Here is a 12,642-nt window from a genome sequence, read left to right on the forward strand (position 1 = left end):
GTTGGTTGTTGTCAGGTGCCTTGGCAAAAAGCAAGCCCCTTTTCTCAAAATAATCAGCACAAAAACAAAGATTGGAGCAGAAGGACTGCTCAGCAGACATATGGCTCTGGGTTCGAACCCTAGTACCACCAAATAATTAATAGTACCAGAAACAGCCATTATAGAAGTAAATGAAATATTAGTGGGATAAGTGAACATACTCTCAAAGCAAATATTAGAAATACTGGGAACAAAAAGGAAAATACCAGATTCCTTGAAGTATAGAACTGAGAGCAGAAAGGGGATTCACTTTCCCCTCCACTATAAAGATGGGTTGAGATAAAAAGTGGAAGGGAAAAAACCCCTCAATGTACATTTTCACATATTCTCTCAACTCAGGTAGGTGGCCAAGTAACATTATGTGTAGGCTTGTTGGAAACTATATAGCGTAAACATCTAAATAACAAAAAACACAGTTGGAAATATACTATTTCAACAGTAAAAAATCGCCAGAAGAGCATTTTCTTTCTTTTTTTTTTTCTTGGTACGAGTTTGAACTTGGTTTGATGCTTTCTAGGCAGGTGCTCTACCACTTGAACCATGGCTCAAGCCAACTTTTAAAATGCCAGTTCCAGTGCTTGAACTCAGGGCATAGGCGATGTCCCTGAGCAGCTTTTGCTCAAGGCTAGCTCTCTACCACTTAAGCCCTGACTTCATTTCCAGCTTTTTGGTGGTTAATTAGAGATAAGAGTCTCAAAGACTTTTCCGCCCGGGCTGGTTTTGAATGGTGATCTTAAGATCTCAGTCTCCTTGAATAGCTAGGATTACAGGCCAGAGTTACCAGTGCCTCTCTCTCTCTCTCTTTCTTTGAACTAATTGTGATTTGATTGCTTCAGTTCCCAAGTTGCTGGAGACTGAGGGGCTGAGGAAAGGGAAAAATCTGGTTGGTATACAAGTCTAAAAAACATACATGTTTAGCCGGGTGCCAGTGGCTCACCCCTGGAATCCCTGCTACCCTGGAAGGCTGAGATCTGGGCAGGGAAGTCCTTGGGAGTCTTACATCCAATTACCCACCAGAGAACCGGAAGTGGCGCTGCGGCTCAAGGGAGCCTCGAGCTGAAGCGACAAGGGGCAGCGCCCCGGCCCAGAGTTTAAACCCCAGGACTGATAAAAAACAAAAACAAAACCCAAACCGAATATCCACTTTTATTACCCTTTTGTACGCTACAGTGGACAGAAATAAGTCACTATTTGATCTTGGACGAATCTTTCCGTTCTCTAGGACGAAACAGGTACATCGCGGTCACGGGAGTGTTAAACGCTCCGCAACACCGAACTTAAGAGTTAACATCCCGGAAGCGTACGTCGTGTGACGTCACCAGCGTTCCAGCAACCAGCGCGCATGCGTTCTGTTAAAGAGCCGGCCGCAAGCTCCTCAGGCACCTCCCGGAGCTCTCAGCCCTCCCACCTCATCTGACCGGTCCGCCCTGTGGAAACCAAATAACCAATCACCACTGGCGCTTTCCCCTACGTCATCTCTGCGCGCCCCATCTTAAAAAGCTCTGGGGACGGGCACTTCAATTTGCACATGCGCAGGTGGGCGCTTGCCTCTCCACGCCGGTTTGGCTTCCTCCAGACCCGGACCTGAAGGAAGCGTTAGGTTTCTCGGGCCGCCCTCAACGATGGGCAAAACTCCCAACTCCCTGGGCCCTGGAGCCCGACCCGACCCGGTAAGGAGCTTCAACCGCTGGAAGAAAAAACACAGCCATAGGCAGAACCAAAAGAAGCAGTTGAGGAAGCAGCTGAAGAAGCCCGAATGGCAGGTCGAGCGCGAGGGCATCAGCCGTCTGATGCAGAACTACGAGAAGGTGAGGGTCAGGGTCGCCGCGGGTTCCCGGGAGGAAGGGGCGGACCTGTCACCTGGGTCCAGCCGGGGGTGGGGTTGGGGGTGCTGGGCTGGGAAAGAGGGTGTCCCGGGAGTCCTTCCGTGGCCTCACAGGTAGCCAGCTAGGTGTCAGAGTCACAACCCCAGACTCTTCTGCTCACCAAACTGTTCTGGGGTTAAAAAAAAAATGAAAAAAGAAAAAAAGAAAAGAAATGCAGTGGAGGAGACTAATGCTGTGAGAGACACTAATAGTAAGGCATAATAACATAAGTAACATTGGGATGATAGAAGAGTACGCACCATGGTATGGAACTTTAGGGTGACATAGTGGGAATAATAACACCCATCTTTTAAGGTACTATCCATTTGATTTTACAGGATTGTTATTTTTTTCTTTTTTACCTGATCTTCGATGTGGATCCCAGTATCCCCATTTTATAGATGAGAACATTAAATTTGGAGAGGACAAGAAACTTGTCCCAGGCTCTCATATATAGTCGGTGGTGTGGGATCAGAACCAAGGCCAGTGTCTTTCTAATGAAGGCTTTTGCTTTTTACTCTACTAGGCCAGACTGCATTCCTTCCTCAATCGTCTATCCTCTCCTGTGCCCATCTCATTTTCTTCCTTTGCTCCTTTCTAAAAATCGATGTTAGAAAAGCTAGATTGACTTCTGGTCTGTACCTTTTGATTGTCATCCCTACCCGTGCAGTTGCTGTTTCCAGATGAGTATCTTTTGTAGTCATCAGTTTGACTTGCGGATTTTCCTACCCGAGCCCCTTAGAAATGTCATTACCTTTTCTTCTTCCCTATAAATCCCATATCCATTAATCTTCACATACATCACTCAGTCTCTTGGTGTCTGTCACCTTTCCAGTTTGGAACACACCAAGAATTAAAGTCATTCCTTGTTAACCTTGGTGTAGTTTTCTTTTAATAACATTGACTCCACAGTAAGGTTAGTTAGAGCTTAGAGTTTACGGATTTGTTTGTCTTTTGGAACTCTAAAGAGTTCAGATTATGATTTGTTCCTGGCTCTTGTTCTGTTTTTGCTTCTCTTTAAAAGGCATAGTAATAGTACCTACCTTATAAGTTGTTAGAGAAATAGTGCATGAGAGTATTCTTCACAATGACAGTCATGTGAAAATGCTTTGTATATATACTTCATATGTTATTTTTTTCACTATTATATCCACAGCACTACAGGCCACTATAAAACAAAGTAATTGTGCATTTTGTTTTGGACTATGACTAGATTTGCGTAGGGAGTATAGAAGCATTCCTTCCTTGCTTTACTTCAGTGGACCAGTGACTCCTTATCTTTTACTCATAGCTTTTCTGAGTTGATATTCTTATTTCTGGCTGTGCTGGATATCTTTACCTAATTGCATTATGAGATATTTTGAGATATAATGGAATTATGAAATATAATGGAAGTCATCTTTTCCATTATACCTCAGAAATTCTTCCTGAATTCATAATTCTCTTTATTCATTTATTTACTGCCACAGTAATAACTGCCATAAGTTTGTGACCTAAAACAACAAATTGATGCTTTCATAGCTCTAGAGGTTAGAAGTCTGAAATCCGTTTCACTGAGTCAAAAATCAAGGTGTCAGTAGGGTCATGCACCCTAACCGAAAGGCTCTTGGTGGGGGATCATCTGTTCCTTAGTTCCTCTAGTTTTTTTTTTTTTTTTTGCCAGTCCTGGGGCTTGGACTCAGGGCCTGAGCACTGTCCCTGGCTTCTTTTTGCACAAGGCTAGCTAGCACTCTGCCACTTGAGCCACAGCGCCACTTCTGGCCATTTTTTCTGTATAAGTGGTGCTGGGGAATTGAACCTAGGGCCTCATGTATACGAGACAAGCACTCTTGCCACTAGGCCATACCCCCAGCCCCTCCTCTAGTTTTTTGTGGCCACTGATGTTTCCTGGCTATGGCTACCTAACTCTAATTTCTACCTCCACATCTGTTCTGTCAAATCTATCTCATTTTGTTTCTTTTATTTAAAATAAGGGTACTTAGGTTGCATTTAAGGCCAACCTAGGATAATGTTGTGTAGGACCTTTCAAAATATCTGCAAAGTCTATTTTTTTTTTCCTTTCATGAAAGGTAGCATTTACAGGTCCCAGGGGTTAAGGCATGGATATATTTGGGGACTACTTTTTAGCATTTTAGTTCCTCCATCTAAGCAAACCACCACTCTGGAGAGTGAGGGGTGATCCATGGTACTTTTCCTCTTACCTGCCCTTACATCCTGTTTGTTAGCACTTTTGATCTCTTTTGCTGCTTACATTTCTCACAGGCATCTCCATCCCTTATTGTAACACAAAAAACTGCCATATAAATACGTAAAGGCATAGGTATTGTGCTCTAGTAAAACTTTAATGAGTGAAACAGGTGGCTAATGGGCTTTGGTTCTTGTGTCTTACACTCTTGAAAGTATTTTCTATACTGCTGCTAAGATGTTTCTTTCTAAGAGAAAAATTCTAATCATTCTACTCTTAACTAAAATCCTTCTTTGGCTCACAGTTATCTCGAGGAAAACTGTCAAATATCTTAATGTGTCAACATATCTAGTGCAGTGGAATTGTGTTATTTGTCATCAGAGCTGATTGAAATTTCAGTCACTTTGGAGTCAACATATTTGAGCCTCAGTTTTCACATTCAGCAAACAAGTTAATAATCACTGGAAGCATTGTAAAATTCAAATGAGATAATGTACATAAAGCAAGCTATATATAATGGGCATACATGAAGGAACCACTTGCAGTTTTATGATTTGGCTGTGTTTCTTGATGTTTCCTGTCCTGATTCTTGCAGTGCTTACCGCTTCTCAAGAGCATATCCCTTCTTTCACCTTAGGAGCTGTGTTTTCCTTTTAAGATTTAGCCCAGGCTTGTTTTTATGACCTTCCTAGGTGTGCGTCATTAGCATTTTGAATATGCCTTTAGTATATAGTATTTGTCACCTGGCTGTGACTGGCTTCTTTAATTTTGTGAATACTCTTTGTAGACCATGAACCTCTAAAGCTTAGTGACCAGTGATTGGATAATATATACATTAGTAAATTTAATAAGAGGTTTTTCTTCTAGCACCCATTAGAGGCATTCCCTGTTCTGTGTAGTATTGTCACTGTCCTCCCACCTCCTCTCCTTATCCATGGGGAATACATTAGAACAGGTGTTATATGAGAAGTTGAAGAGGGTGTGGGTCATTGATAGCCACCCTGTTCCCCACTCTGGCCCCTCTAGCTTTTTCACCCATATAGGAGTCTTAATAAGGTCTGTCGCTAAGCTATCTCTTGTCCAAAGTCAGGGTTTTACACAGGGTTTCTGGACTGTGAGGACGAAAGTGGTGGAAATGTTAGTGGTTGTTTCTTTGTTCCTAAGGAAGGGACAGTGGATGGTGTTTTGTTTTAGTAACTGTGACCATCTTCTGCTATAGCTTTAAGTATTCCTTAAAACATAACTGAAGGGCTAGGAATATGGCCTAGTGGCAAGAGTGCTTGCCTTGTATACCTGAAGCCCTGGGTTCGATTCCTCAGTACCACGTATATAGAAAAAGCCAGAAGTGGCGCTGTGGCTCAAGTGACAGAGTGCTAGCCTTGAGCAAAAAGAAGCCAGGGACAGTGCTCAGGCCCTGAGTTCAAGTCCCAGGACTGGCAAAAAAACAAAACCAACCCCCCCGCCCCAAATAAAAAAAACGACAAACAAAAAAAAAATAACTGAAAATCTTTTAGAGTAGGGTTGGCAGACTTTGTGTGAAGGGCTAGCATATTAGCCTTTGTGGGCCATTCAGGAGACAATGTCTGCATGACTGGCTGAGCTATTGCTTCATTAACACACTACAACACCAGGCAGCAAATTTGAGGAGTAGGCCATTGTTTGCAGATCCCAGTTCTAATGTATCAGTAGAATGAAAACTTCTTTTCTTCCTGTGATGACTTTGAAGAGTGTGGCATCCATCTCTGTGTGGCAGTGGCTGACAGTGGCATGTGGAACATCTTGACTTTCCCTGGGTGAGAAACTTTTCTGCCAAGGGCTATTAATAACATCATTTGTGAACTGTACAAAATCATCAATATAGGTAGATAGCCACAGGAATCTAATGAGAGTCATATGAGAAACATGCATGTCTGTCCTGTTACGCATTTTCTGGGTCTTATATGGCCTGTAGGCTAGATGTTCCCTGTCTGTGAAGGGGATGTGCTGTCCTTTGAGTGACCTGCCCCCTTGCCTGTGTCATGATTGGTAGATTACAGTACGGGTAACCAGTCTCCCCCTTGAGGGCAGGGGATCCATTCCCCGTGAGAACTGAGTGGCTGATTGGCACCATAGCTGAAAGAAGGAATATCCATCATTTCGATGTTCTATTGGGAAGATTTTCTGCTAATTGAGACTCCTTGCTGGGACAGTAGCTATTTGGATAAAGGATTCTTTAATGCTATCTCCTTTCCAGTGGTATCTGCAAAGACTTGTAAAGGATTAACACACTTTTAAAATTTGCATTTTTCTTATTATGAAAGCAGAGAGTAATCCTACCTAGGCCATGTCAAGAATTTGTGGGAAAATGATATGTAGAATGTAAATCCCTTTATTGCTGTGAGTGTCATTTAAATAAATGAACCTTACAAACACAGCTTTACCCTTTTGTGAGTCATGAATAATTCGGCTGCATATTCCCAGATCTGAGCAGTAATTTCTGCATTCATTATCTGTAATGAAAGAATTCTAAATGTCTAAAATGAAATTCAGGAAATTAGTTTTATTCCAATGAAGAACAACAGTAATGAACATTAGACTAATGTATAGTTAAAGGACAAAATGTTACTTATTGTGGCTTGGGAGCATAACCTAGCTATTTTGATTCTGTTAAAATAATGTCTCTCATTCACTGCATCCTCAAATGAGTTAGTAATTAGGTTGGAGCTCATAGGTCACTTTTGTGTGGATATAGCTTTGAGGTGTTTTTGCTCTCAACCTTTATTTCTATAGCCACTTCAATCCTTAATGTGTGTAAATAGTACTATTTAGTACTAATAGTACTATGAGAATCATCCTGGTCTATGGTTTGTAGTGATTTTGCCTCTTATTTGTTAAACTATCCTTAAGGAAGACTGAAGTAAATTTTCCTCCTATAATTGATTGGTGATAAGCTAATGTATCGATATTTTGGAGATGAAAGATGTTAAATGTAGTGTGTCCTGTATGTTTTGAAATTTTTTTTTTTTTTTGCCAGTCCTGGGCCTTGGACTCAGGGCCTGAGCACTGTCCCTGGCTTCTTCTTGCTCAAGGCTAGCACTCTGCCACTTGAGCCACAGCGCCGCTTCTGGCCGTTTTCTGTATATGTGGTGCTGGGGAATCGAACCTAGGGCCTCGTGTATCCGAGGCAGGCACTCTTGCCGCTAGGCTATATCCCCAGCCCCTGTTTTGAATTTTTTGACCAGTTAGGATAAAATTTATATAAAATATAAATTGATTTGCGATAGCTTTCCCCCAAATATATTCATTTCAGAAGGAATGATGGCTTTTGTTTATGGGTGATGGTTGAGTCCAGTCTTTTGGGGATCCAGGGTGAACTAGGTAGCACAATATAGAGAAAAAAGTGGTTTTATTATATAGTAGATTATTTTGTCTTATCTGACATCCCTTTCTTTTTAAAATCTTATTTTTCCAGATAAATGTAAATGAAATTACAAGATTTTCAGATTTCCCGTTGTCTAAAAAGACATTGAAAGGTAAGTAGGTGGTCCTCTTAAGGTATGTTACTGGATTTATTGAGACTTTAATTATTATTATTATTATTTTAAAAGAAAGTGGCTTGGACATGGAGATCTGTTCCAAGTCTCTTCCTTGTCTTGCAGGTGGCCTCCCTTTTGCTACTGTTTTTCTTTCATTTTTAATTTTATTTTTTGCATTTAAAAATTGTGGTTAGGTTGTAGAAAGGGTTGCAATTCTATAAGTCAGGTTGTAAGTACAATGCTTCTTGGTCAGTGTCACCCCTTCTTTTGTTCTCCCACCATTTCACTCCCATTCCTACCCTCAAATTACATTGTTCATTTTTTTTTTACATAATGTACATCGAATATAATGACTACATTTGCTCACCCTTCCTCCTACTGTTTTATTATTATTTTTTTGACAAATAAAAATTGTGCATATGGGGACTGAGAATGTGGCTTAGTGGCAGAGTGCTGGCCTAGCATGCATGGAGTCCTAGGTTCGATTCCTCAGTACCACATAATTTGAAAAAGTTGGAAGTAGTGCTGTGGCTCAAGTGGTAGAGTGCTAGCCTTGAGCACAAAGTGCCTGGGGACAGAGCCCAGGCCCTGAGTTCAAGCCCCAGGACCACCCCCCCTCAAAAAAAAGAAGATTGTGCATATTTACTATGTACAACGTGTTTTGAAATATGTATGTGTTGGGAAATGGCTAAATCAAGCTAATTAACATACATATTGCCTCATATACTTCTTTTTCTTCATGATAAGGGCAATTACAGTCTACTCTTGGCATTGGTGTCTCATGCTTGAAATTCTAGCTATTTAGATGGCCAAGATCAGAGGATTGAGGTTTGAAGCCAGCCCATGAAACATCTCTAATTAACCAGCAAAAAGTGGGATGGATTTGTGGTTCAAGTGGTAGAGCAGTAACTGTGTGCAAACAAGCCAAGTGAGGGTCCTGAATTCAAGCTCTGTCTTGTATCAGTAGCAAAAAAAAAAAAAAAAAAGTATTTTCACCAAATTTTCAAGCATGCAATGTATTGCAGCTAGCCATGGTCATTGTGGTGTATAGTAGGTCTCTGGAACTTGCTTCATCTGTTTAACTGGAAATTTTGTGTCCTTTGAGCACAGTCTTAACCCACCCAGTCTCTATGCCTCTGTGATTCCACTTAAAAGCAAAGTCATGTAGTATTTGCCTGTTTCTTGCTGTTTTACTTAATGTAAAGTTCCCTCCAGGCTCATCTGCATGGTCACTAGTGCTGCACTCAAAGCCCTGGGCCAAAGCCTCTGCCTTGAACACTTAGAACAATAAGCCTCCAGGTTTGAAAAGTTGGAATTTCAAGTTTCTAGTTCTCAGGGCTTAGAGCTAAAAACTCTGGGTTTTGAAGCTCAGCCTGGGCACTTATGGAAGTGAAAGTGTCACCACTAAGATTCCTTGTTGATGTATAATTTTTATCCAGATAGAACAAAAGAATCCCCAGTCAGCCATTTGTGATGGAAACATACAGTTCGGCCTGTAGTACAAGTTTGTGGAAATTTTTTGAAGAATCTTTCTTTTCTCCACACTGCCAGGTTTGCAAGAAGCTCAGTACCGCTTGGTAACAGAGATACAGAAGCAGACAATTGGGTTGGCTTTGCAAGGCAAAGATGTGCTTGGAGCTGCTAAAACTGGGTCTGGCAAGACTTTGGCTTTCCTTGTTCCAGTAAGTATAGTTATATAGAGCCAGATCGTCTATTATACAGTTTTATAACACTTTATGCCTTGCAAGAAAGAAATAACCATGTAAAGATTGGTTTTCCTGTTGGATTTCCCTGGCTAGAATGTAAACTTTTGTCAGACTGAAGCTACCTCTGTCTTGTCCCTCTCCTTCTCGTTCCCTGGTTCCTAGCATAGTGCCTTGCAGATGGCAGGCACTCAGCAAGTTCTCATGAATCACTTGTTAGGCCTTGACTGATTGTGTTCCTGAAGGATGCAGTGTTCTGTGGCTGTTCAGAACTACTTTTTGCAATAGGACTGGTGAGCAAAGTTGTCTCTACCCCTCAGCCTTTCAAGGCTGCCATTGGCATTTTATACTTTTCAGCCATTTTGGATAAAGCTGAAATATGTGTACTAAAAGGAAATTTAGGCATTTGTTGAGAATTTTCTGGAACCTTGGTAGCTATGCTCTGTAGCAGTTGAACAGTAGAGCTACTTATTTTTTTTTCAAATTTTTATTATCAAGCTGATGTACAGAGAGGTTACAGTTTTATACGTTAGGCATTGGATACATTTCTTGTACTGTTTGTTACCTCGTCCCTCATTCCCCTCTCCCTCCTCCCCCTTTCCCTTCCCCCCATGAGGTGTTTAGTTCACTTATACCAAACAGTTTTGCAAGTATTGCTTTTGTAGTTGTTTGTCTTTTTTTACCCTGTGTCTCTCGATTTTGGTATTTCCTTTCAATTTCCTAGTTTTAATACCAGTATAGCCGGTTTCCAATATACTCAGATAAGATTACAGAGATAGTGTAGATACAACCACAGGAAGGTGATACAAGAACATCATCAATAGTAGAAGCTACAGATACACATGGGACGTTGAAAGTAGTTACAACTGTTTTATAACAATCGTTTCCATAACATGGAGTTCATTTCACTTAGCATCATCTTATGTGATCATAAGGGTATAGCTATTGGGCTCTTGTGATTCTCTGCTGTGACTTGCCTAAACCTGTGCTAATTATTCCCAATAAGGGAGACCATAGAGTCCATGTTTTTTTGGGTCTGGCTCACTTCACTTAGTATAATTTTTTCCAAGTCCTTCCATTTCCTTACAAATGGGGCAATGTCATTCTTTCTGATAGAGGCATAAAATTCCATTGTGTATATGTACAACATTTTCCTGATCCATTCGTTTACTGAGGGGCATCTGGGTTGGTTCCAGATTCTAGCTATGGCAAATTGTGCTGCGATGAACATTGTTGTGCTGGTGGCTTTACTGTGATTTTGTTTGTGGTTTTTTGGATAGATACCCAAAAGTGGGGTTGCTGGGTCATAGGGGAGTTCTATATTTAGCCTTCTGAGGAATCTCCATACTGCTTGCCAGAGTGGCTGAACCAATTTACATTCCCACCAACAATGAAGTAGGGTTCCCTTTTGGCCATAACCCCTCCAACAATTGTTATTGTTAGTTTTCTTGATATATGACATTCTTACTGGGGTGGGATGGAATCTCAATGTTGTTTTGATTTGCATTTCTTTTATGGCCAATGATATAGAGCACTTTTTCATACGTCTCTTGGCCATTCTCATTTCTTCATCAGAGAAGTCTCTTTCTAAGTCTTTAGCCCACTTGATGAGGGGGCTATTGGTTCTTTGCGGTTTTGTTTTGGAGGAAGGTAATTTTTTTAGTTCTGCATGTGTTTTAGATATGAGGCCTTTGTCTGTTGAATGGCTGGTAAAGATCTTCTCCCAGTCTGTGAGCTTTCTGTTTATCTTGCGAGCTATGTCCTTTGCCGTGCAGAAGAGTAGAGCTACTTATAAATATACTTAAGTTCAGTCACACAGTTGGGCTCCTAATTTGATTCCTACAAAGTCATCAGCACAATCACAATTTTGGTTTCAAGGACTAAAATCCCATTTTCTCTTAAAGGCTACTTTTGTGTTCTTAAGCAATATCTTTCTCCAATTAGAGAATTCAGTCACTATCGAGACAGCTGCTATATGGATGATGCTAAACATGTTGTCATCTGGTTTTTGTTAAGACAATAGCAGATGACTTTCTTAAGTCTGTTTTATTCTGTGAGTGACACCTATCTTTCTCTGATAGCCATTCTCCTGAGCAGGAGAGTGGCATCAGATGAAATACCCTGGAACTTCTTTCCCCATCTCCCTGAATTGGGAAAGAATGCTGCTGGTAGGTAGCTAGAAGAAAAAGTTTCTTTCAGATTGGGTAGAACTTGTGAGTTTCATGCCTTCTGCTCCATATTGTCTTTGATTTGGAGGGGCAAGGTAGAAGTTCAGGTCCAAACGCTGACTTTTCTGTCTTCGTGGTGTTGATTTTGTTTTCAAGGTGCTGGAAGCCCTATACCGACTGCAGTGGACCTCAACAGATGGGCTGGGTGTTCTGATAATATCACCAACCAGAGAGCTGGCCTACCAGACTTTTGAGGTTCTCCGAAAAGTAGGGAAGAATCATGACTTTTCAGCTGCTCTCATCATTGGTGGAAAGGTTTGTCCTTTTGTCCTGTTTGACCTTCTTTCCTCAGTAACTTATATTGAAGCCCTGTGGTAGTTGCCAGGAGGTGGTAGGTGTGTGCACTGGCCTCCTGGGGGGGGGGGTGACACCTTTGTGCAGCCACTGTCATCTAAGTGTGCTTGTCATTTTTAGAAGGTTTGGGAAAATCCATTTGAGACAGGGAATCTGCGTTGATGAGGCTAGGAGGCAGGCCAACCAGAAGAAAACTACCTGTCAATAAGCTTTGGGAGAGGTAACATTCCAGTATATGGACCAAGTCTCTCTCCAAAACTCTTACAGAGTGATGAATTCAGATTTGCTATGTCAGCAGCAGAAAAAAGAAGGTGATTCATTTTGAGGAAGGTTGATTGAATGTAGATCATGGTAAAACCTGTTGCTCAAATATTGTTCTCCCTTATAGTAAAGCTACAGTGCTTGAATTTTCTAGAATCATCTTTAGATGGTAGGAATACATACTTGAATTCTTGAATATCTATGCAGTCAGACAAAAAAGAACAAAATACCATCACAAACTGTCATATACTTTTGTTTTGGTCACCCAGTTTAAACATTTAATAATAGCCTGTGTTTCTTCTCTCAAGGAAAGAAACCCTTAATATGTAGTACTTGGCTCCACTCTACAAAATGTGTAGACTGGTGTGGGAGAGTCAGGCCAGAGCCCCTTGGTCTTGACTTAAAGAACGGAAGTAGTTTAGTTGGATTTATTTATTTATTTGTTTGTTGTCAAAGTGATGTACAGAGGGGTTACAGTTTCATATGTAAGGCACTGAGTACATTTCTTATCAAACTTGTTACCTTCTCCCTCATTTTTCTAAGACAGTTCTA

General features: G+C 41.1%; 1 protein-coding gene across 2 annotated transcripts in view; it reads left to right on the top strand.

Annotated features, from left to right (window-relative positions):
* The first annotated feature begins 1,583 nt into the window (after positions 1-1,583).
* Ddx10 (DEAD-box helicase 10) overlaps positions 1,584-12,642 on the top strand; it is a 115,129-nt gene continuing 104,070 nt past the window's right edge. For both annotated transcript variants that reach the window (XM_048343792.1, XM_048343794.1), the window contains exons 1-4: positions 1,584-1,847; positions 7,541-7,601; positions 9,156-9,286; positions 11,632-11,790. In XM_048343792.1, coding sequence (XP_048199749.1) covers positions 1,662-1,847; positions 7,541-7,601; positions 9,156-9,286; positions 11,632-11,790 — 537 coding nt within the window. In that variant the 5' untranslated portion in view covers positions 1,584-1,661. The remainder of the gene's footprint in view (positions 1,848-7,540; positions 7,602-9,155; positions 9,287-11,631; positions 11,791-12,642) is intronic.

Source organism: Perognathus longimembris, chromosome 3 (genome assembly GCF_023159225.1).
Source record: "Perognathus longimembris pacificus isolate PPM17 chromosome 3, ASM2315922v1, whole genome shotgun sequence".
Lineage (NCBI taxonomy): Eukaryota > Metazoa > Chordata > Mammalia > Rodentia > Heteromyidae > Perognathus > Perognathus longimembris.